Consider the following 26,175-nt stretch of genomic DNA (forward strand, 5'->3'; position numbering starts at 1 on the left):
AATAATATATGTGAAAACTCAAAAATAAATTGACAAAGCTCAAAAGTGTACAAAAAATATTGAAAAAAAAGAACATAAAAATTGGCCAAACATTTTCAATTACGATTTAAAGTAATATTGAGGGCATCAAACCAAATTTCGAGTGCAGCAAAAGCAGACAGATAAAAGGTATCGGAACACATTATAAGTATATCCACTACGGTGACTTTGATATCTCTCTTAGATTTGATGAATGAATTGACCAGATCACTCATTGCATGCAGTGTCTTATGTCCATGAATATAATTACACAAGTGCAACCACACAATAGGCCACAAAGAAACAAGGCACCCAATTAGAGGAACAGGCCACATTCTAGGGTAACAAGATACAACCCAAACAGTCCCCTTTTAAATTATTAAAGGCAAGTAAACCAATAGGCCAGAATGTATTAGACAGTAACACAATTATTTGTCGGATGCGACTACGGCCCAGGCCGGTGGTTTTTAAGATAAACCTGGCTATTTTACATTTACATTGATGTTAGTTAGTAAGGAAATGGAATAGAGAAGTTTTGCTCAGATGGGACAACTGTCAATTATAATGTGTGAGACCCCATGATATAATATGTTTACGACCATAGACAATTTTATGCACTGGCCACTTTCATTTGGTTGAATTAGTTTTTAAGTTTTAAATAATTCTATTCCATCAAATTTCTCTCTTTTTTCGTTTTCCTTTTTTTTTGAAATATTATTTGACAATAGGATTTTCACATTGGTCCGATGTTTTATCTGGAATAAAACTATCACAACAGTAGACATTCTGTAGAAGAGAGCTACAATGCACAGTAAACCACATTGTAACAGATGGCTATTTGTACCTAGATTTTCTTTGCGATGCTATCTTTTGTCTTACTTTTGGCTGATTTGTTTTATTCTTCTCCTTTCTGCTGACAAGGTTGCTCTATGCATTGATCTAATTTCTGGGCTACTTGAGTGTGTATAAACAATTAACTGCATAGCTTTTTGACACAAAGCAATCCAAACTTATGAGAATTGTCTGTTGAAAAAATTGTTTGTAAAAATGCTCCTATTATGGATTATATACAACCTATTGAAGTTACTTTTTTTGTAGCAACTTATAATTCTGAAGGACCTCAAAATTGTATTTTCTTTTGATAAAATAAAGAAAAAAACAAAAAAACATTTCTGATGTAAACTTATGCCAGCAGTGCTATGAAGTCATGTAGAACATATAATTACAGCCTAATGTTAGCTTTAATAGCGCTTGCACTGTATTCCCCGCAGTTAGTAAAAATGTTACTGTTTGTATTAGTGGCGCTTTTTTTTAGCTTTTCGAAAATGAAATTAATTAAAACTAAGATTTTAGCAAAATATGCCCCAACATAAATTATCTGGAAATGACATCAGCTCAACCCTGTCAAAAATATATCTGTTTAAGCTCAAACTTCAGATGTGGAGATGGTACTAACAACTTGAAAAACGTCTGTCTGAATAGTAATACAAGGTTTCTTTTCTGTTTAAAGAAAGGCAGTTTTGACATTTTATGAGGATAGGTGTCAGTGGAAAATTACAGACAGTGAAAAGATTGCCTAAAATATTGACATCTTTCTCATGGCTGCCTTTTGTAGGGCCTAGCTTTCCCCTGTGGACACACAAACTCTCTAATGTCTACATTAATGCCATTTGGCACTTATTGCAACATGTTTACTAATCAGTCAATCAAAATTTCTTATTAATTGATCTGGATTGGAGGACATATTTATCTCAGTTTGAATGCATCTTGAACACATGACAGACATTTACCCTAATTAACACAAAACTGCTATACTGGATGGTCAGAACTTGGCATTTTTACTAATTTTGGTTCAAACCATCCAAGATCTGCTTGAAACTTTTCAATTTTGAAATTCATGATTCCACTTTGTCTTTCGTTAAAACATTTTCGATTCACAGTTTAAGAGGGCGGTTTGTATCCAACTCTTTCTACCATGACACCGAACATTTCAATGTGTTGTGCTGTACCGGCATGTCCATTAACTACGTTTATACCATGAGTTAACTTTACCATAACCATTCTGGGTATAAAATCCCCAATCTAAATCTACGTTTAATATCATGAATATCCGATAAAAACCCCAAAAGGATGGAAGGAAGGAGGTGCCATGCTTCCTTCAAGGCGGCATTTTTAATGTGAGAGAAAAATACCTCATCCTGGACGAGTTTCTTCCAAGCAGCAGAGCTGAGGGTAGCGCCGAGTCGTGTAGACTGATTGAACTGACGTGAGACGAGTAAGGAGAAACAGACAGGTAGACAGACAGGAGTAAGAAATTAAGAAAGATGAAGATATTATAAAGAGAATTGCTTAAGATGGCGCATCACCCAAGAGAACCACGGTTCATAAAACCATCTCGTCTTTGTTTGTAAATAAGTGTGGTGGTGAAATTTCTCCCATGTAACCTCATTCATTCAACGTTATTCTGGTAGAGACAGTTAACAGCTGGTGTAATGTTAACTTCACGACCAGATATCTAGCTGTCATGATTTCAGTATTGTTAAAATCATTTGAAGCAGGTCAAACCCACTATTGCCTTTTAAAATGTATTCATTTTTCAATCAGATTATCAATTTTTAATGATTGGGAGTAAGTTTCAATCATGTGAGGCATAATTCCAAAGACCTTTTACAATCATTGAATTTTAAATATGGTAGCTATGCATCTTAGTAGTGAAATCATTTTCCAAACCAGTCAATAAATCAATCCACCACTTAAATCAATCAATAAATCAACCAATTAAGTTTTTATCAAATAACATTCCTGCTAAAGTGACAAACATTCTGTAGAAGTCCTGTAAACGATTGCAGTCTTATCAAAGCTAGAAGTTTGATGAGGTGTTTATTATTTAAAGGAGCAGTGCTGATGTAAAAGTCACTGCTTTTCTGCATTCCTTTATCAGCCCGCAGTCTATGGACTGCTAAAATTGTCAGAGACGCATTCAATTCTTAAAAGGAACAACCAAGCTGCTAAATACTGTCTTTTTTATTAAATCTCCTACCAATCAGTGTTAAATAGAGGCAGTAGTTTTTAAATATTTTTTTGTGTGGAGGGAAGAGCTTTGCTGTAGTAACCAACAGATTGAGTTATGTCTCACTCTATCACTTTACATAGACTAAGAAATTCTATCATTATGCACTTTAATTGGTTTAAAAGGGTATTAGGATGACTACCTAGCAGCTACACTTGTTGATAAATCTAGCAATGCATACTACCAGCTAGAATTTCTGCATTCTCATTTCATACTGCAATAATCTCAATAACAACATTTAACATGATTGGTGACATCTCACCATTAAGACCAAGAAATTCTATCATTATGCACTTTAAATGGTTTAAAGGAGTGTTAGGATGATTACCTAGCAGCTACACTTGTTGAGAATTCTTGCAATGCATACTACCAGCTACAATGTCTGCTGCATTCTTGTTTCATAGGCACAATAATCTCAACATACAGTATTCAATATGATTGGTGACTCTCACCGTTAAGTCAACTGTATATGGAATGGATAGAAGTGTTTGGTATCACTTAAATCTATTTTAATTATTATAAGAACATTCCTAGCTTCAGATGCTACCAAGACTCAGGTGAACACCCTGCATTTTGAAAATATAGAAGGCAGAAGTTTAGAAATCTGTTTTAAGGTTTTAAAGGAACATTCCTAGCTTCAGATGACACCATGCATTTTGGAAATATAGAGAGCAGAAGTTTAGGAATCAGTTTCAAGGTTTTAAAGGAACAATCCTGCTGCTGAATGAAAGACTTTGAAACATGTCTCACCTGGAAGCATTCCACTTTAGAAAGATGAAATATAGGTAAAGGAATAGTCCCTTTGCAGAATTCTAACATTAGTATTTGTGTCACAAACCATGCAGTCTAATATTAAGCAAAGCTACAATTCTGGAGAAGAAAAAAAATTGTCAAATGTTCATGTTTGACATCTTTGTTGACATATGTTCTGGCTTCGGCTGATATCTGTTAGCTGCAAGAGAAACTTTAACTGACAGTAGAAGCTGGCAGCTGAAGTACAACAGATAATGTAATTGTCCAGATTGTACACAATCCAAGGAATCCAAGGCAGATGATAACTGTACAGTGCATGGATTGTTCCAGCGATGTTAACCTTTCATCTCCATGGTCCATTATCTTTGTTTTTCAGAGGCGCCCTCTTTGTCATTTCATAAGGAAATTATCAAATACTTTAAAGAAGATTCAGTTGTACCATAATTTTCATTCTTAGAAAATATCAGAAGCCCTTATGAATGTTAAAATAACCGAAATATCCTTTCCTGAACTTCAGAATGACGACAGAAACTTGTCACTAAAAATCACTTGAAGCCATTTTCCTGCCCTTCTGAATGTTAACCAATGACTGAGGGCAGTATATCAAAACATGAAATTTGAACAAATTCCGCATGTTCCTTGATGAAAATTGATTCTCACCTTTTGCTTCAGCAGGCTGCCCTTCCTTAAGACAAAGCACTTAAGAGATTAAAAATTAATTTCACCATAAAAAAAGGTAGATAACAAATTGTGCATAAGGATATGCCCAAAAAATAGGCAGTGTAAAGCACAGTCAATGACAACGATGGAAGTGTTGCCAAGCTACGGAAAATACAAACAAACATTCGTACGTCACTTTTATTGCTAACTTAACATCAGGGGGGATGGGGGAGAGGAAGGGGGAGGGGATGAGGGAGGCGAGGAGGAGACAATATAATGAAGCATCATGTGTCTTACAAACATTGGAGATGCTGGAGAAGTACAGAAAACCTTGGAAATGTTATTTGCTTTCATAATTAACTGCATGTTCCTTCACAATCTGAGAAAGACATGGACTCAAGTTTGTGCTCCAAAGACATAATAAACAAACTTTTATAGTTGTACAAACATTTCTTTAAGCATTTAAATTACTCCTTACAAGATTTACTGGATTCTGTTTCACAATTTGGAAATGATACATTTAAACCTGTACAAATACATAAACAAATTTTGGATCATGTACAAGGGAAAAAAATTAATAATGATGGGTGAGAAATTTCATATTCGTTCAGATATTTGGAAAAAATGCAATATCTTACCTTTCCCATCAATGGACCGACTGAGGTTCTCCGAGTTCTTGGACTAGAGTCTTTCAAATCTAGAGGGAGTAAACACAAACAGAAAACCATGAAAATGCTTCTAAAAACAGTGTTAAAAACTCAAAATTTGTGCAAACTACAAATATACTTGTAGTTTCCCTACCCCCTTCCCTTAATCCTCTCTTTGTCACTCTATTGTTTATCTCCTACCTCTCCTCTTCCCTTGTGGTTTCTTTCTTTCTTCTCTTCATCCCTTGTCTACTAATTCCCTTACATCTATCTCTTTGTGTTCACCATGCTCATTAACCTGTCTGTATTCTGTGCATGTTTTTGTCCCTTCTGTTACTGTTACTTGTCATTCAGCCTCTGAAGAAGATCCTGCTACAGTAGGATCGAAACGTCAGGCCAACTTACTTTTACACATACAAATATACTTTTCATATTATGGATACATTACAAAGGATGTAATTTGATGTCCTCTTTAAAGGGAAAGCAAGTACACATTATTTTTTGATAATCAAAAATCTTTTATAAGACAAAAAAAAAGGGTGTGTAATATGCAAATAAGAATCACAATATGATTACAAGTTTGATGATAAATAATTTTTGGAAAAATAGACTAGTACTTACCAAGGAAAATTGTGAAGATTATAGCGAATATATGTAGTTGCAGTTTGCAGGGAGGAAGATAAGAAAAGAGCACCAGTTAGAAAAAGCATACATACAGTTTTGGAGGAGGTAGAGAGAGGGGGAGGAGGGGGTAGGAAGAGGGGGAGGTGGTAGGGAGAGGGGTAAATACGCCCAGCTGATATAAGACTACACAATGCCAAAAAAATAATACAATGCAAAAGCAGAGAGCACTTGGGGAGATTACATCAACCATGAGACTGTACAAAATGAAACCATAAATAGGTAGAATGGGAGGGACCTATAGGGAAGGAAAAGCCAAATAAAGCATTTCAGAGTAACAAACAAAATATAAACCTTTTTATTTATAATTTATTTTCCACAGCCTTTGTTAACGAGCTATGGTTCATTGTTCATCCTTTTCCACAATTTTTCCTTTTCCTTTTCCACAATTCCACAATTCCACAATTCCCATCCTTTTCCACAATTTTCCACAATTTTCCACAGCCTTTGTTAACGAGCTATGGTTCATTGTTCATTGTTCATTGTTCATCTGTAGACAGTTCAAGGCCCACCACAGAAATTACAGAAATAGTCTGGGATTTGCATGGAAAATCATAAATCATAAACATTTGCACCATGGTAATTTTCCCACTTCTGTTAGGACACAGTGCGATTACCGCTGAAGTTATCCGACAAATGTACCAGCCTTGCTTTGATAGTTTAGATAAATGAAGTTTGATGATCAAGATGATAATGAAAGCGTCTATGGTAACTTGATTGTAGTCAATAACGGAATAATTTCATTTGAAAATCTGCCCTTTAGTAAGACTGCCATTTATTTTTCGCCACTGGCCACTTCTGCACCTTTCAAGGGTTATTAGTCTGGAACAATAGCATGTGTGTTACGTAATCAATTCGCCAAGCCTAGCAATGAAACAAGCTAGAAAGTCACTTGCACAGCTCAAATTCCCGCCATCTACCGCGAGAGCCTATTGAAATGCCTGAGGCAGGTAAACTGTTTATGGAAGTGGTATTAAAGGGCGCATTTTCAAATGCACGGGCAAGTGGCAGGGTTCACTGACAGCAATCTACTGTCTGTGCATTCAGTTAATTCTGACCCTGAAGAAGATTGTTCTGCAATAACAGTACTGAGATGCGAATCATTGGCAACTGGTAGGAGGAGGGGTGGGAGTGGGAGTGGGTGGCAGGTGATTAGGTTCACATATTTGCGTATTACGACTTTTCAAGAAACAAGTAGGAGACATTCCTACCATCTGCAACTGCCGAAGTTGGACGAAAGAATAACCTGTTATCCTGAATAACCTTCCTGTAAAGATAAAAAATATGATACCAATTTTTGTTAACCCTATGAGCCCATGATACAACTTGAGATTCTAATGAGGCTATATCAACATCCTATTGTAGGTTTTAATTTTTCATAAATGTTCTTACAAGTTTTTGACTTGACTGAAATTTTGTTAGAGCATTCCAGTAAGACAGATAAACTTGTTTGTCATGGATAATTATTGAGAAGCTGTAATGCATATAAGTAACAGTTGGAAAAATTCTATGTAACTGGGTTCCTTTTGAATCGCAATTCCTTTTCACAGCTTATTATGCAAATATTTTTCCTTCCCATAACTATGGATGAACATTTGAAGATAAACTTCTTTGGAAACCTCTCCTTCCTGAAATAGGTAACACTTTGCACTATCAAAATAGTCAGATATTACCATGACTATTCTAACTCAACTTCCTTACAACCTTGTCCATCAATGTTGACCACTAGTCTTCATGTCTGCAATGCTCCCCCACCCCCACCCATCCCACCCCCACCCATCCGCCCCCCCTGCTTTCCCTATCCATTCTTTTTTTCTTCCTGCCCTATCGTCAGACTACTCTACAGTTATTCCACCATTTTAACCATTGGATGATAGAATGGATGAATGTGCTTACTTTGCGTCTTCCAACTCTTCTTTCTTACGGTCAAGCATCACTCGGAGATTGTCAACGTACTTCACCATGACTTCACAGGCAGTGCTAATTCTCTTCTCCTAATGTCACAAAGCCAAAGAAAGAAAGTGGGTTGGAATTAAGTCACAGAAAATCATAAAATATTCTAAGCAAAACCCCAAGAACCAAGGCTAACAGAATTAATGTGTCTAAAAGGTGTAAACCAAATGGATGAATAGCTAGCCAAATACATGACCATATTGTATAATTGAATATAAAATCTGTACTGGAGTAGTGATCATGGACACTTCCCTAACCCCTAAATGGACTCTTCTCATGTTGAAGGTATAATATCTGTACTGGATTAGTTATCATGAAATCTTGCCTAGAACCCCTGAATGGACTCTCCCTCATGTTGAACGTATATTATCTGTACTGAAGTAGTGATCATGGACACTTTCCTAACCCATAAATGGACTCTCCCTCATGTTGAAGGTTTAATATCTGTACTGGAGTGGTGATCATGAAACTCCCCTAACCCCTAAATGGACTCTCCCTCATATTGACGGAACAGTAGTGTACTGGATTGGTGATCATGGACACTTTCCTAACCCCTAAATTGACTCTCCCTCATGTTGAAGGATTAATATCTGTACTGGAGTGGTGATCATGAAATTCCCCTAACCCCTAAATGGACTCTCCCTCATGTTGAACCTATATTACCTGGAGGACTTGTCCGAGACCTTCAGCTTTGCTAGAGAGATTCAACGTCATGGTTCGTAGCATCCCCACCTTCTGCTGGAGTTGAGAAGCGTGCTGGCAGAGGGCACTCTCTGAGGCATGCAGTTCTAATACCTGAAATGCGTGTTAAATTGAATAACAAGGAAAGCTTTTAATACAAAATACAGCAATCAAAAGGTGCTAAATATTTTGCAATTAAAAAGTAATAATAGTATGCTAATACATGTTGGAACATTAGAGAATATATCTAAGTACTCCCTTTTCATTGTATTGTACTGGCATTGGATAGTCTAATATCAGGGACATCCCCCCAGGGATAAAAAGTAATAATAGTATGCAAATACATGTTGGAACATTAGAGAATATATCTAAGTACTCCCTTTTCATTGTATTGTATTGGCATTAGATAGTCTAATATCAGGGACATTCCCCCAGGGATATATCTGATTAATTAATGTAAACTGACTGTAACCAGTGCACATATACCTCTCACTAAGAAGGAGGGATATATCTTACTAATGTAAACTGAATGTAACCAGTGCACATATACCTCTCACTAAGAAGGAGGTATATATCTTACTAATGTGAACTGACTGTAACCTGTGCACATATACCTCTCATTAAGAAGGAGGGATATATCTTACTAATGTAAACTGATTGTAACCAGTGCACATATACCTCTCACTAAGAAAGAGGGATATATCTTACTAATGTAAACTGAATGTAACCAGTGCACATATACCTCTCACTAAGAAGGAGGGATATATCTTACTAATGTAAACTGAATGTAACCAGTGCACATATACCTCTCACTAAGAAGGAGGGATATATCTTACTAATTGTAAACTGACTGTAACCAGTGCACATATACCTCTCACTAAGAAGGAGGGATATATCTTACTAATGTAAACTGAATGTAACCAGTGCCCTATATACCTCTCACTAAGAAGGAGGGATATATCTAACTAATGTAAACTGACTGTAACCAGTGCACATATACCTCACACTAAGAAGGAGGGATATATCTTACTAATGTGAACTGACTGTAACCTGTGCACATATACCTCTCATTAAGAAGGAGGGATATATCTTACTAATGTAAACTGATTGTAACCAGTGCACATATACCTCTCACTAAGAAAGAGGGATATATCTTACTAATGTAAACTGAATGTAACCAGTGCACATATACCTCTCACTAAGAAGGAGGGATATATCTTATACATGTAAACTGACTGTAACCAGTGCACATATACCTCTCACTAAGAAGGAGGGATATCTCTTACTAATGTAAACTGAATGTAACCAGTGCACATATACCTCTCACTAAGAAGGAGGGATATATCTTGTAAACTGACTGTAACCAGTGCACATATACCTCTCACTAAGAAGGAGGGATATATCTTACTAATGTAAACTGAATGTAACCAGTGCCCTATATACCTCTCACTAAGAAGGAGGGATTTATCTTACTAATAATGTAAACTGACTGTAACCAGGGCACATATACCTCTCACTAAGAAGGAGGGATATATCTTATTAATGTAAACTGATTGTAACCAGTGCACATATACCTATCACTAAGGAGGGATCTTATTAATGCATACAAGGAGAGGGTCTTAATGGCAAAGCTGATGCAAAATGCACCTTTCACAATGTAAACTCAATCTTAAATGAAAACACTAAACAGTCGCATATGACCTGACATAATGAAGAGTGTGTTTAATCGTCTCCTAGTTAAATAGTACTGTCTTGCGTTAATTGTGCAAAGGGCCACGGAGATGTTTGCTTGTTTTCTCGTATTCATTCTTCTAAGACAAACAGGAATTTCCTCTTTCCTGAACAGTCTGTGCAATCACTTAAGAAAAAAAAAACAAGATTGAAGTGGCTCTTGTTTTCCATTTGTGTAGTACTACACACATACTTTATGACCTACCATCATGCTATGATACAATTACTTGTGCTTTCAAATTGTATTTCAACTGACTGATACTCTAGTTAAGAGCAAAGAATTCAAAGAAAGAATGGCACAGTGATATTCTTTAAGTAGTTTAGGATAGATATGGTTGCATTTCAGTCCGACAAAAAAAGAAATCATAAAGAAAAACATGATGAATATTAAATTGGAGGAGATATACTATTTTGTAGACACAATGAGAAGCACTTAGTATAATTTCCATAACATATTTTCTTACAGAGGAGAGGGTGGCGATGCAAACATGGTAGCAGAAGGTCCCAGACTTTACATTTTTTGCTGTTTTTAAATTCATACACTTTAACTTCAGTCCATTGACCTGAAAATGCTGGTCTAAATGTACATATTAATTTTTTTTAAATCTGAGCAACTTGTTTTCTTTGTACTGGTTGCAAATTTATGACAAATTTCCCAAAAACTAAGGAATACTACTAAAGCAAAGACTGCAAACAATCAAACTATAAGATGTTCTCATGCATTTGATTTAAGCAAATAAAAGATATTTAGTGGTTGATCAATAATTCCAATCGATTCTGGGAATTTTGTCATTACAGACACGTTTTTGCCAAATAATACTCTTTGCATGCAAACAGTTTAACAAAAATTGTCCACTTTTTGGGACTTCTCTGAATCCCTACTTCCTTTAATTTGTGTGCAAACTTTATGTACCTGCAAACTTTACTACCCACGGCAATGGACTGCATTGTTCATGTAATTTCAGTAACAATGTTCAGATCAGCAAACCTACAGTACAAACCTATTCAGAGATAATAGCCATGCTGTCAGCAATCTGAGAAAAATTACATTATGGTGTTTTATTTAAAAACAATGCAGCCATATTATTCCAGTATTAAACCAAACATATAATTCTTGTTAAAATAAATTTGAGTAAGTTTATACAAAGTTGCTTTTTTTAAAGGAAGGGGGAGGGGGTGTAATAATAATAATATTCAGGGTATAAATTTAGACTGTTGTAATTTCCTGGATCATATTTGAAGGCTCTGAGAGTTTTGTCTTTATGAAATCAAATACTCTCTGTGTATATTAACAGCTATACAAACAACTGTTGCCCTTTTCCATTTTCCATGGCATTTTGCTGGGTGATAGTGTTGCAACAGTATACAGATTTCCAAATTGATATCGTAATCAAAATAATAATAAAAATAATAAACTACATTTATATAGCGCTTAATACAGCGTTTCAAAGCGCTTAACAAAGTAGGAAAGAAAACCAAGGGAAAAAATCAACTAGGAATCAAACAGAAATGTTTTCAGTTGTCTCTTGAAAATACAAAGGGAGGGAGAGTCACGAACGTGAAATGGGAGTTTGTTCCAAAGAGAAGGCGCACAAAAGGCCAATCGCCATAACGAGTACTGGTACGTGGACCAGGAGTTAATTGCAAATGCGCACGATAGGAAGATCGAAGCGTAACTGTAGTTGACCGACGCAAAGGAGTAAGAAGGCCAGTGATATATAGGGGCAAGCCCGTTGATCGCTTTGTAGGTGAGAAGTAGGATCTTAAACTGGATGCGCTAAGAGATGGGAAGCCAATGCAATGAACCGAGTACAGGAGTGATGTGATGAAACGTTTTAGTGAGTGAGATTACGCGTGCAGCAGCGATCTGAATTCTCTGAAGGGGAGCTATATGAGTAGACAAATTCATTTTTCTTCTCAAACCGATATCGCGATACATGGGCAAACTATGAAATCGTACTGAGTGTGTCGAATGCTCTGGTTGGACAGTCATGTTGATGATGGTTTCAATAGTCGTTTTTCGATACCTTTTTACACCCTAGTACATATGGAGCCATATATTTAATCAGCATCGGCTTGATTGTGAATGTAGGTAATTGGCATGTAGGTATTATGTAGGTAATTGGCAATAGGCAGTTTCCCACTGTATCACACTGGGTCAAATACCAACTTTTATGCCATATCATTTGGCGAGATTTTCAATCACCATCGTATACATGCTAAACAGTACATACCCATAAATGCAAATGATAAGACAATATCATTGCAGCACTTCTAAGTGACATTGGATAAACTGTTCCCCAGGTGTTAGCAATAGATTCTATTCTGTAAAGTGGTGATAAGCTATTAGCCTCCAGAAATGACTTCATAGCTAAATTATAACAGCCTTGTCCAATCGACATATATTTAACATTTACGATGGCTTACGGCAGAGAATAAAAACACAACAATATTTCTTGAATCTGCCGATACATTACCTGTATTGATGATACGAGGCCTTCGAGCTCTTTGCCCATATTTTCTTCGGCTAAATTTCTCTCCCTGGTTTGTATCTCCACTCGTTTATCTAAAGTATCCTTGCTGGATTTGAGAGCCATTGACAGGTCCGAGAACTTCATTTCGACTTCTCTGTCAGACATCTTCTGAGGACTGCAAAGATTCCAACAACAACATATGGTTTAAGTAAAGATCATAGGCATAGGAGGCGGGGGGGGGGCTGGGGGGCTGCAGCCCCCCCACCAAAACTTTTTGTGAAAATTTGGGCAATATGCTGAGAATTTTTCAGGCACCAAAAATAGTTTGCAATGTGTTTTTCAATGGTTATATTTATATTTTTCTTATCATTATTATTGTAACAACTTTCCCAATAATTATAACCAATATGGGAAGGGTTATAACACGGAAAATGATTGTATGTTTTTGGCATGCGATGTAATAACTGATGCATGCCAATATGATATCATTAAAAGGTGGAATGCGCCTGGAGGCGCAAAAAATTTTGGTTATATTTTTCGGGCAAATCGTTACAGCCCCCCAAATCAAATTGGGCTCCTACGCCTATGGTGAAGAGTATAACTTTTTGAGTAACTGTACACAATGGACCAAATGATTGCCACATTCACCTGCCCTTTAATGGATAGCATTCCACATTTATGCTCAGTGGACTGAAGATTTATATTTATCCTCAGTTTTTTTCTATTCACCAACAAGCTTCTTGTTGTCATTCCCCAATCTCTATTTAATCGTACACAACAAATGCACCGTATATTTTCATCAAAAAGAGATTGAAATTAAAGTTTGATGAATTGAATTGAATTGATGCGAAGAACAGATTTACCATAATCATATGAAGAGGAAAACCACCTTAGCAATAGCTTGAGCAATATTTAACACACTTCAATCCCCCAACACCCTCTCTCCTGCCTATTACAACCCTCTTTTCCACCCTGATTCTAAGAAACTGTAGATGCAAACAAAATATAAGTGTGTACATGTATTGAGAACATACTGTTACTTTAGTAGGAACAATAAAACGACCATTGCAGGAAAGCTAAGGGAACAAAAAAACACTTTACATAATATTGCAGTTATATAAACAAAGTTGTTAAAAAAGGATGGCTGGGTTATGCATAAATTGTGCTGCTTTCCCCCTCATATCCCCCAATCCCAACACACCCCCCCCCCAACCCATCCTCCAACAATATAACAAAAACCCAAACAAAGGGTCATTAACATTTGTGGGACATAACTGGTTTTGACATAAAATTATTCAACAAAATTAACTATGTTGCCATGGCAAACTACTCCAAACTATAGGAAACTTGAGCATTTTGACTTTTTGGTAAGATGGTGACACCAAACACCAACTTGCTGGCTTCAATGCACTTTTAGTAGGTTAATTGTGAGTAGTTATGAACAGACCAATAGGAGGAATGGCATTGACCAGGATTTGCAGTAACCATTCATCAACCTCAGCAGGTAGCTGTGACTGTAATCCTGTATTATCATGTCCCTGTGCATCCAGATAGTAGAAAATCCAGATTTGATATTGTTATCCAACCATTAATAATTCTGCAATAGTGTATAGGCAAAATGTCACAGAACTAGTATTGTTCACAGAATTACGACATTCCTTACCGGTTTCGAACCTCTGGACATACAATCAGCGGGAGGCCCAGGTTCGAATCCCGGTGGAGGCTGGAAGTTTTTCATTGTTCTTGATTTTCCAACTCATTACGATTTCAATTATATATATCTTCATTTGCCATTGTCCTTTACCTCCATTTCATTTACATAACTCCCATTTCACATTTCCGTTTCATATTCTGATGAGCTCCTGTACCGAGGTGTCCAGATAAACCATGTGTTCTGACCATGGTAGTGTCTCACTGCTGTCGTTAGATTTAAAGTCAGAAGACTAGAATGATAACCTCAGATATTTGCTTTTGTGAGATTGTTCGTCAAACTACCGACTTCCAAGGAACCTACCCAAATTTTGTTAGATAGTAACACAAGGTTTGCATTATTTGAGCAAGTGAGAACAAATGGACTAATGATGTTTCCTCCAAATTAGATAACATAGATGTTTTCACTATCCTCTTGAACACGGTCACTTGTAACCAAGTTGATGAGGAAGTGGGTGGGAATAGGGGGGACTTGTCTATCTCAATCAGGATTCCTTTTCTATTAAATTGGATATTAGCTCAGATTCCAAACCAATGACAAAAACTGAACGGCAACAGTATACGATACAAGACACAAACTTCTGTCCGATTAAGCAAAGACAAAACAAAAGGTGTCCCATTGTCTCTGAATAACAAAATTGAACAAACTTGACAAGCTTTGAACTTACTCTTTGCTAGGTTTTGCTAGACCCAGAGATTTGAGGAGGGCGTCTGAGAGAATGCTGCTTCTCTTTCTCTGGAGGAGGGGTACTCTTCCTTCACTCTTTCCATTCTTGACTTGATCAGCATCTAGAGAATGATTCTTGTCTGCTTCGGGGGCGCTATCCTCTGATTTACAGGTACTCTCTGCTTCAGAGGCCTCCACCAACTCTGGCATCATGGGCAGGAAAGCTTGTCTTCTGTGTGTGATTTTGTTCTCCTTTATTGATACATAAAAAAGATTTGATATGATCAGTACATGACTCAAAACTGGAATGAGCAATTTTACAGGGAAGGGTCTGTCAATTTAGCCAATTCAATAATTATTGTTAGGATATTTATTTATTTTCGTAATTTTTAGGATGCAATATTTATATCCAAAGCAATTTGCAACTGACGGCAACAAGTAACAAAGACTGAGATTACAATATTACAGCAAATTTAGTGCAGCTGAGATCATTGTAATATTGCCTGTTATAGAGCAATAAATAACAACTGATAAATGATACTTCACAGTTACTGTATGTCGATACAAAGTAGTAACAAGAAATTTGTAACGGTACACAGCTCATGAGCCAGCTTTATTACATACATGTATAACTAACAAAATTAATATATTTAATTCACTAATATTAATTAATTCACTAAGTAAACATTTCACCGTTTTAATAAACTATTTCAATACTGTTAGAACTCAAATTAACTAAACAAGATGGTAGAGACAATGTAGATTGAACTATTTTAAATCAAATATTTAATTTAAAATGCAATGAGCAATTTGTGGTGAAGGATCGGTACTGTACGTATGCATTCCAGTAATTAACACGCACTGTTAACCGATCCCTTACTCTACAGGCATTTTTGGTACTATTGTGATGTAAATATTATAATCACAAAATCATGCTTTTTTTCCCCAAAACTTTTGGCATGCTTGCAGAGATGCAGCGAATGAAAAAATCAAATCAAAACAGAGGAATCCATTTTTCGTTGTTTCTTGTTGAAAACATTAACTGGACACATCCCTGGGTAGAGATATATTGACCACGCCATTCATAAACTGTTCATTAGGTTATATATGCTGGGCTGCATATCTCATCATGTCTAGCACCATTACATAACATTTGTGTGTCTCTGTCAACGTTTCCACAGGAGAGTGAACCGTTCGAAGGAACATTCCACAAAAACCCAAACCTAGTAGTTGTTCGCTTTGCACTGTAGAGTCCAGCAAAAGTTGTTCACTGTGTAGGCTACATTGTTTTTTGAAGATTACAAATTGAAGCAGAAGACATCTGGTAAACATAGGACCGGGATTTGCTCAGGAATATTTCAGTGCCGGGCAGATTGTGCGGTAGTGTGATCCACACCCTGGGAGAGGGATTCCATGGGTGGGGTACCCCCTCCCCACTGGACAAATTTTGAACATGAAGTATGCTCAGGTGGTGCAATTTTTCCTATTCTGTGCCATATATTCTCCCAAATTTTGGTTATGGTAAAATTTGTTAAATTATCATCAAAAAAGTGCCGGGCGGAAATGTTTAAAATACTGTTTGTGCTGGGCAGCATTCAGAACTGCTGGGTGCAGCCGCCCGGTGCCGCCCAGAGTGAGCACATTCCTGATAGGTTAAGGTTCCTTGTTATGGTTACACATTTTCATTTGTTCAATCTCTGGGAATAGCCCAAAATTTTGGCCAAAAACAGTACATCATTGCATCATTATTTACTACACAGTAGCATTGACAAAATATTATTCAGACTGTCGAGGTTCAAGGCATAAGTGGGCTTTTAACCATTGAAGTTATTACACAGGATTTGAAAGAAATCAAATTCTGCCACACAGCAATAATCCCTCTGCAGTCCTGTTTCTTACTCAATTTTTTTTCTTTTTTCTTCTATCTTTCCTTCTCTCTTGCCTCATCTCATCCTCCCCTTTACCCTTCCCTTTACCCTTCCCTTTACCCTTCCCTTCACCCTTCCCATCACCCTGATTATCCTTTGCATTATGGGTCAAAATTCCATAATAGATCAAATCAAAATTTTTGGAACTTATTAATACAGAATTCTGTCCGGCGTCGGCGATAAGCAGAGATGGCAAAATAGGCAGAGCATACCCAGCAGAAGAAAATCAATATATTTCATTCTGAAAACATTTCTTGAAGAAATTATTTGGCCTTTCATTCAGAAAATGTCTGAATTTAGAAGCATATATGTATACTACTAACTTGTCTGAGTCTTTCCAATTCCTCTGGTGACTTAGTTGTTGTCCCCGGTCTTTGCACAGGTCCAACCTCCATTAATATTTCTGCCCTGACATCATCGGTTTTTGCCTTTACTTTTTCCTCTCCTTGGTTATCCTCTGGCTCTGAAAGTTTCTACAAATTCAGAAAAAAACACATCGACTTACAAAACTTTTTGAATCATAAGGTTGACCTACTGGGATACCTCGGTTACTCTTGTTCGTACAGGTGGGAGTCTTGGACAATGACACTGTTGACCTTATCTTTGCAGAATAAATTTAATTTAATTTCATATTGTATTCAAAATCATGTAATGGTTACTAATAAAATATGTAACAAATTAAAAACCATGATGTAGGTCATACAGACCTCTATTAAGTACATACTGTACCTTTATACATGTACGAATTGCAGCCTAACTCACACATGTGCTTGTATTTTCACCCTTGTGGGTTACATCCATACCTACACTCTTTTCATCATTATGGAAATCTAGTTTACATTAACAGTGCAATAATATGAACTTATCATTATGCATATATAGAGCTATGTCCTTGGACTCTTGTCACAGGGAATTCTACTATTAACTCATGCTGTTGTACAGTACCTGTGCTATTGGCAGTCAGTCTGCTTAGAACTGTATACATGAAGTGAAACTAAGCCTTCCATTATCCATATAATAATATAACTGTATAATTATTAAACTAATTATTATTTAATAATTATAGCACCTTCACTTGCTATGAAATCATAGCTATACCATGAAAGATATCACATATTTTGTCATGAAACATATTTTGTCTTCAAATAGCCTAGATGCTAATTCTATCCCACCACATGCTTTGACTACGTAATCCCTTGATGCTAGCATATGATTCGATAGACTCATAATCAAACTTCTCCTCAAGTTTGGGCATGCAAGTTCACAAGGTAAGTGGTTCTGGAAGACAACAGACAGGCCCTTGTCTTACCCCGCTATCAATATCGTCAAACACAATGAGGATATTCGAATGATCAAGTTTTACTGTTCATCACTGTACATTTGCTGTTAAGTACCTCTGTTTATTACCACAGACTTTTGATCAAGTAACACGGCTTCATGCTTCAATAATCATAATAATACTAAAATTATAAATTACTGCAGACTTTTGATCAAACGGGAATAAAAAATGTCATGGACCTGCTTTACAGTTCTGGAAGCAGTTTACAAAGTTTTCTTACAAAGTTTACAAAGTATTCTTAAAACTAAAACCAAACCAAACTAAATAAAATTAAAAAAATTTAATTTAAAATATTTTAAAATAAAACTGAATTTTAAATATTTTAAAATAAAATTGAATCTAAAATATTTTAAAATAAAATTGATTTTAAAATATTTTAAAGTAAAATTGAATTTTAAAATAAACTTTATTTTAAAATATTTTAAAATAAACTTGAATTTAAAATATTTTAAAATAAAATTGAATTTAAAATATTTTAAAATAAAACTGAATTTAAAATATTTTAAAATTAAATTGAATTTCCAATATTTGCAAATAAAATTGAATTTCAAATATTTGCTGAGCTCTAGGTGAATATCACTGCTACAGAACATTCTGTAATGATTTCTGTTTCAAATGTTTTGACATCTAATCCTAGTTTCAATGTCTTTGTTAGGAATTTCGGTGGACTGAAATCACAGTTTATTTTCAGGTACCTTCTCCTTCCTTTTCAGCACTGAGCACCAAGTAGTGGCAAAATGAACACAATTTGAAGTAAGGATATTATGGAGAACACACATATGAGGGAGGGAGGATGTGATTGAATACCTGTTGGAACCGTTCCATCAGGAAATAGGAGAGATCATTTTAAAACACGCGCACGAGACGAAAAAAGGAAATTGAAAAGTGCTTACACAATGCAGAAGAACAATAGAGAAAAAAATTTAACTTGAAAATATGGATGAGTCAGGAAAAGTAGAGGCAGGTACCACCTTCCTGAGAGTAAGCTAACCATTTTAATATAATTGACTTGATCACAGTAAGAACAAGTGTTCCTCATAATTCTTTTTTTGCTTCCAGGATCAAACTTACCAGTCTCCAACTACCCTGTAATATCAATTTTTAGATTTCAAGGCAAAACCCATCTGAATTCAATACGTTCTCCACCTTATTCCTGGCAGAATGACTTCTCAATGGGAAGGTGTTGAGGCCAAGGAAAGAAAACTTCCAACGATCGCAAATATAACCAAGACAAAATCCGAGGGAAATTTTTCCACAAGAAATCCATGTGATGACACTTTTAATTGTAGAATGAGAAGGGCAGTGACGGGGCGCACAGTGTTATTATTTTACCAGGACTTTATAGGCACGGTAGAACGAGGTGCCAAGGTTGTGAGGAGACAGGTAAGCGAGGAGCGAAGTAAATATTTGATAACACTTAACACAGCACAGACTCTAGTGCTTGGTTTCATCAAAATGCTTAAAACCAACAGGATTTAAACTTACCAATCTCCAACTTCCCGTAATATCAATTCTTAGATTTCACGGCTAAACCCATCTGAATCCAATACGTTCTCCACCTTATTCCTGTTAGAATGACTTCTAAACAGGAAGGTGTTGAGGTGATTTGATAACGCTTAACACAGCACAGACTCTAGTGCTTGGTTTCATCACATGCATTAACCAACATATGTAGGATGTTTACCAAAAGAAACAAAATTCTGCCTTTGCAAACTTATCTCTTCTCATTTTCTTCAAAAAGTCAGTTATTTTTCTAGACAAGTTAATCATTAAATATTTTTTGATACTCGACATCCTGAAATGCGATAGCCACAAACCTCTTGTGCTGTCTTTTCCTGTTCGGTTGACGACGTGTCTTTCTTGTCTGATGTAACTTCACTTCCTTCTGACTGTCCTGAAGTTGTTGTCTCTGTAAACATTGCCAAGAAAATAGAAAATAAAATCAACTATCAGTTAGGTGATTAACTCTGCGAATGAGCGTACAAAGGGAATGAAGAAACATATGTAATAGTTATGTCGTGCAAGGTATGCTGGCAGGGTCACAAAATAATTTTCTTAACAAATCTTGAGGCCGGCTTGGCCGTTTTGTTAAATATCAAATAGATGCCATCACCAAGAATTAGCAATCTCTAAAACTGTCAGTTATGACCAGGGAGAACAATTGGTACATGTAAGAAAGTTGATGGTACAGTAGGAATATATACTTGGTAGCAGCATCCATGGAAAGAATTGGAACGTGTGGGATGAAAGGACACTAAAATCTCCCCGGCTTTGGGATGTGGGAACAGCGTTTCAATCGGAGTTAATAGTATCAGATCACATATATAGTATATTGAATTGAATTTGAATTCATTGTCCACAATCGGAAATTCGGCTTACACAGGTCGTAAACGAAAAGAGAAAAGAAAAAAAAGAAAAGCAATAGTATATGTATCAATAGACTGCGATACACATACAGTAATACAAAAAAATATACAGCAAGTCCTACAAATAAGAAACTTATCTTCTCACTTGTGAATTCAATATATGGATAGAATTAGGCACAAATGAGTATATATCTGTAGCGGGCCCTAAGTGTACGTGGTGGGCATAAACCCAGTCCAGAGCAGTTGTAATTGTAGTGCTCAAACAAGGGGTGTGTTGGGTCTTGCATGATTACACATATATTATTTAGAGCAAAGGTGGAGGTATGGGGGAGTAACTTTTTCGGTGGGTCAACGGAAAATTAATCTACACTTTTGAAGAGCTTGCCAAAAGGAGAACTGGCTCCATTAAAACACAAACTCAGTAGTCCAAGCTAGCTTTCATACACTATGTGCAAGAATTCTTCCGATGGGTGGTGGGGTGTTATAATACAAACAAACGAACGACAGAAAAACTGACTGGGAAATTATAAACAATGGAAAAGAGCAATGAAATTTATAGCTAGAATGGGATTTGAACTGGCCAATGACCTATTTTGTTCTTTTCCTACTCTTACTGTTTTTTTCTTTCCCCTGTACTGCTTCTATTTTTCATCCTCCGTACTTTTGTAATGAGGTTTTTGAATTCACAGTGTGTGGGATAGCTTGTCATTCTTTTACCAATCACAGTATCTGCCACCTCTGTATCCCTCCTGAAAACTTTGACAATACTGTAGCTACAACAATTACAAGATTGTATCATGAGACGGTCTGCAATAAAGTGAAACAAGTCATGCAAGACCCAACACACCCCTTGCATGAGCACTACATTTACAACCGCTCTGGACTGCGTTTATGCCCACCACGTTGAATTACGTAGGGCCCGCTACAGATACTCATTTGTGCCTAATTCTATTGATATATTTAGATCGAAAGTGAGAAGATAAGTTTCTTATTTGTAGGACTTGCTGTATATATATGTTTGTATTAATGTGTATCGCAGTCTATTGATACTTATACTATTGTTTTGTTTCTTTCGCTTACGACCTGTGTAAGCCGAATTTCCGATTGTGGACAATAAATTCAATCACAAGTTTGGCCTGACCATTCTTGAGGCCTCTAAGATTCCAAGACCTTTCTTTGACAAGACAGTAGCTACAAACCTATTCCAAGACCGGCTTGACCATACTTGCGGCCTCTACGATTCCAAAACCTTTCGGATGCGGCTTGTGACTCCTTCAACAGTGTGGCATTCATTTCCTTATCTACCTCTGTTAATGGTGCGTCATCTAAATCCGCTGAGATGAGATCAACTAGACTTCCATCTTCATCTAAAAAAATAAAACAAGAAATAAGTGCCAGGCTAAATCAAAATCATACTAGTCAAGAAGAAGGTACCAGACAGGTACCACACACCAGTACCAAAGACAACTGCCTCGTGAAAGACCTTTCTCCTATTCAGATCCCAGGTTTGACATATATATATATATATATATTAAGACAGTCCCCCCCCCCTCTAACACCATCCTAACCTACCCTCCACCACCTTCCCCCTCCCCTCCATCACCATCCTCCCCCCTCCATCACCATCCTCCCCCCCCCCCCCCCGCCACCACAATACCTGCAATAACATTTGAATAATAAAGAAACTTAGCTCAAACCAAAGCTTTGAGAGGTTGGTCACCAATTTTCATTAATACTCAAAACAATTAAACAAAACCGAACAAAACAAACAAGTCGTACCAAAAATTTGAAGGCAATTGATCAAAATTGGACACTTCCTAAGATTTTTGTCATACAAAGAATTTGATATCGACTATTCAGTCTCCCAGATACTTTTCTTTTCACATTTGAACAGTAATAAATTGCAATAAAAACTTCAAAACTGTTTGGACTTCCTCTTTGACATTCTGAGTTAATACAAACTTTGTCTGGTTCATGCTAATGACCAGACTTATTAACATATTTTGATAGACTACTTTGTACAAAATATACTTCTTTAAATATAAATACAGCATACTCTAAAACAAACTGCTCTGAAAGTAGCATACCACTTGTAAACACATCAAATATCTTTACACACAGAATACATATTGCTCTGAAGTAAACCATACAACTTTTCACGATACCGCACACCTTAGCAAAACACACAAATTGTCGTAAACGCAGCATACTGCCAAATAAATTAGACTTTGAATATAGCACACAGCTTTATAAACAACATACTGCTTGAAAGACCTGATAGACCTTGAAAGACTTGAAAGTAACCTATTGTAAAACCAACATCATACCACTTTAACGGACAGTATTTCACTTTTGAACACATCACACAACTGTATAGCACACTGTTTCAAGCAGGCTGAATACTTTAAATACAGCATACTTCTATAACAAAAAGCATAAATAAACAACTTTAACTGACTGTGCAGTGTGTACGGCTTGGCACAATACTTTCAAAGCAGCACAGTGTACTGTATACATGATTTTAACATAGCATACTGCCATTAAACAGCATGCACTGCTTAAAGGTGCAAATTACTGTGGACTCTGCCACTAGTACTGTAATGGTACATGCCCTTCCATTAAAGAAAACATTTAATGTAATTGAAAAGTGAAAACATTCATGTTTTTATAATCAACCAGAAAGCATGGATACTATAAGACACTACAAGTGACTCCCTATTTAGAAACAGGAAATAAGTTGTATACACATTAATTTAATAGTTAAAAAGGGGGGCTGCCAATTAAATGTGGGAAGGACATGGGTTGATAAAACAATCCCACCCACTTGAGGCAATTATTTATGAATTGTGCTCTCATGTCATGCCATCTTCAATGCACATTTACTGACAGTATGAGCAGTTTGAATTTCCTCTCTCTCTCTATAGTAAATATATCAAAAGGATTTGGAACTGTTCATACTGGCAGAACCAGTGCTTTGAAGCAAGATATGGGAGAACAGAATAGAGTGGTAATAGCATTACAATCAGAGTAAGGTTAGAAACTGTTCATACTGTCAGTACGAGTGCTTTGAAGCATGAGAGGACAGTATAGAGTGGTATTAGCATTACAATCAGAGTAAGGTTAGGAACTGTTCATACTGTCAGTACAAGTGCTTCGAAGCATGATATGGGAGAACAGTATAGAGTTGTATTAGCATTACAATCAGAGTAAGGTTACGAACTGTTCATACTGTCAGTACAAGTGCTTTGAAGCATAAAATGAGAGGACAGTACATAGAGTGGTATAATAACATTGGAAAATTGTAACAAATGGCTGATAAACTTTCAAAGTTACACCCAAGTCCAAGATACAGCCATAAACACAGCTCCAGATGTCTATATAGCACACCATACTAACTTACCAAATGTTGAGGCACTGTAACTTCTTTTTCGGTCAAAATTGGCCCTCTTTGTTTTTGCAACTGGTTGAAAAGCTGACTGTGACATGCTGTAAGGAAAAGGAAAAGAAACAATGGATAAGGTAAACTATAGTGTTAACCACAAAATATATGCATTATATTATATAAACCTTGTAGCTATGTTTGCTGAAAGCAGGTTATTTTGTTGATTGTATTCATAACCGCGTATTTCCAACAGGTTGGTTTCAATGATTTACCATCGACTCTGTGAATCAGGCTATGCTAAAATAGGACAGAATAGGTTGAATCAAGTGCATACCACACTCTGTAATAATATGAATGGTATTTGTAATACATGCATACTGCATACATAGATAGAATATACTTGGTAATGTACTATAAATGTATGTTAAGTTTGTACATAATAAGTGCTTTGTAAAGGTAGAAGTAGGCATACAGTGCATACTCACATCAATGTCTAGGTATGAATCATGCACATACAGTACTTTGTACCACACAGTGCCACACTGTAAAAATATCTATGATTGTAATACATGCAGGCTGTAAGTACTGTTTACATATATTGGCATAGAATTACTGTACATGTATACTAAAGTTAAAATTCTGTAAAATTAAATGATTCGATATGACAAGACTCTCCTGCCAAGTGAAATACAATAAACACCCACACTGCCAATAATAAAACCCTGTGAAGGGTCATCAAAAACATCCCAAAAATGTGTTTCTAAGACTCAATGGGGCACTCTGATTTACACACTATAATCAAAGAGTGCGACCCTACAGTACTCTATCCATGGGTTTATACAATACAGTACTTCATATCAGGGGCGGCGATCTGTTTCAAATATTGGGGGGGACATTTGCTTGGGTGCAGGCGAATTACTATCTAAGCGGAGCGCCACCATTGGTTGGCGCGCAGCGTACAAGAAAATTTTTGATTTTGATAGCCCCCAGATCACCGGAAATGGCACTTCTCGGGCTTGAAAATGACCAACCAGATATACACTTTAGCCTGAGAACCAAGCTTTTCCCAATAGTTTTTTTTTCATTCATAACCTTTTTCAAAATTGTCACCAGTCACACATCATGTTCCACCTCATCGCATCTCCTGTGGATCATTGTTTTTGTAGATAATTCTATACGTAACGCCCCACAATACCCGTCAGCCACACTTTTCAAGGTTTTAAGCCCATTATTTGTTCAGAATTTGAATAATAAATTCACTTCAAAACATACCCTACCCATAATATTGCACAAAATTTCATCTATGGACAACCAATATAGAAAAACCCCCTTCAACCCCTAACAGACCGGTCAAAATTGCACGAGTAGAGGGAAGTATGATGAAGAATGTTGGTCAAGGAATTTTCGAAAATTCAGACAGTTAATTTATTGGTGTACAAATATTAAAACCTCTTTTAACGGCTACTATAAAACTTCGATATCATAAACAAAATACCCCAAAAATATGCTCGAGGGGGGGGCGGTCTCCACCCTTCGCCCCCCCCCTTGGCTACGCGCCTGCGGTTAGAAATCTTGTAGGAAACTGGCCAAATGGAAACCCAGTGAACCCATATCGATGTGGATCATATATATATATATATGATTGTACGTACTTACACTCATACACAAGATATGTAGGGGCTACAGACATTATAATAATAATCGTGAGTGACAACATGCTATACGGGCACAGGTCACAGAAACGACCACGAAGAGTCATTTACCTCATGCAGCATGTGTTGGATGAAGTTTTAGCCACCGCCAAATATGATTTGGATAAATAATCTCACGCATTATTTTCTTTTTATAGCCACACAAACAAAATATGCCACCAAATATTGGGGGGATATTAGATACTACCGTATATTCCCCACCTAAAATATTGGGGGACATGTCCCCCGCCCCCCCCATGATCGCCGCCAATATATATATATATATAAACACACACACACATATATATATGTATATATATATATACACACATATATATATATATATATATACATGGGCGGCGATCATGGGGGGAGCTTTTTTTTCTTTTCTTTTTTTAAAATATGGTTGCTACAGCCCTATTTT

At 36.5% G+C, this 26,175-nt stretch overlaps 1 protein-coding gene across 11 annotated transcripts in view; it reads right to left on the reverse strand.

The window, feature by feature from the left end:
* The window catches only part of LOC139968840 (uncharacterized), a 105,010-nt gene that overhangs the window by 15,835 nt on the left and 63,000 nt on the right, over positions 1 to 26,175 (reverse strand). For 5 of the 11 annotated variants that reach the window (XM_071973363.1, XM_071973385.1, XM_071973343.1 and 2 more), the window contains 11 exons: positions 24,079 to 24,164; positions 21,878 to 22,045; positions 20,130 to 20,221; positions 17,297 to 17,446; positions 15,047 to 15,297; positions 12,672 to 12,843; positions 8,446 to 8,577; positions 7,726 to 7,823; positions 7,041 to 7,096; positions 5,140 to 5,198; positions 2,211 to 2,279 (listed from right to left, as the gene is read on the reverse strand). In XM_071973363.1, the coding sequence (XP_071829464.1) occupies positions 2,211 to 2,279; positions 5,140 to 5,198; positions 7,041 to 7,096; positions 7,726 to 7,823; positions 8,446 to 8,577; positions 12,672 to 12,843; positions 15,047 to 15,297; positions 17,297 to 17,446; positions 20,130 to 20,221; positions 21,878 to 22,045; positions 24,079 to 24,164 (1,333 nt within the window). The remainder of the gene's footprint in view (positions 1 to 2,210; positions 2,280 to 5,139; positions 5,199 to 7,040; positions 7,097 to 7,725; positions 7,824 to 8,445; positions 8,578 to 12,671; positions 12,844 to 15,046; positions 15,298 to 17,296; positions 17,447 to 20,129; positions 20,222 to 21,877; positions 22,046 to 24,078; positions 24,165 to 26,175) is intronic. The other 6 variants (XM_071973393.1, XM_071973374.1, XM_071973423.1 and 3 more) reach the window with 3 other exon arrangements.

This window comes from Apostichopus japonicus, chromosome 1 (assembly GCF_037975245.1).
Source record: "Apostichopus japonicus isolate 1M-3 chromosome 1, ASM3797524v1, whole genome shotgun sequence".
In the NCBI taxonomy this organism is placed as follows: domain Eukaryota; kingdom Metazoa; phylum Echinodermata; class Holothuroidea; order Aspidochirotida; family Stichopodidae; genus Apostichopus; species Apostichopus japonicus.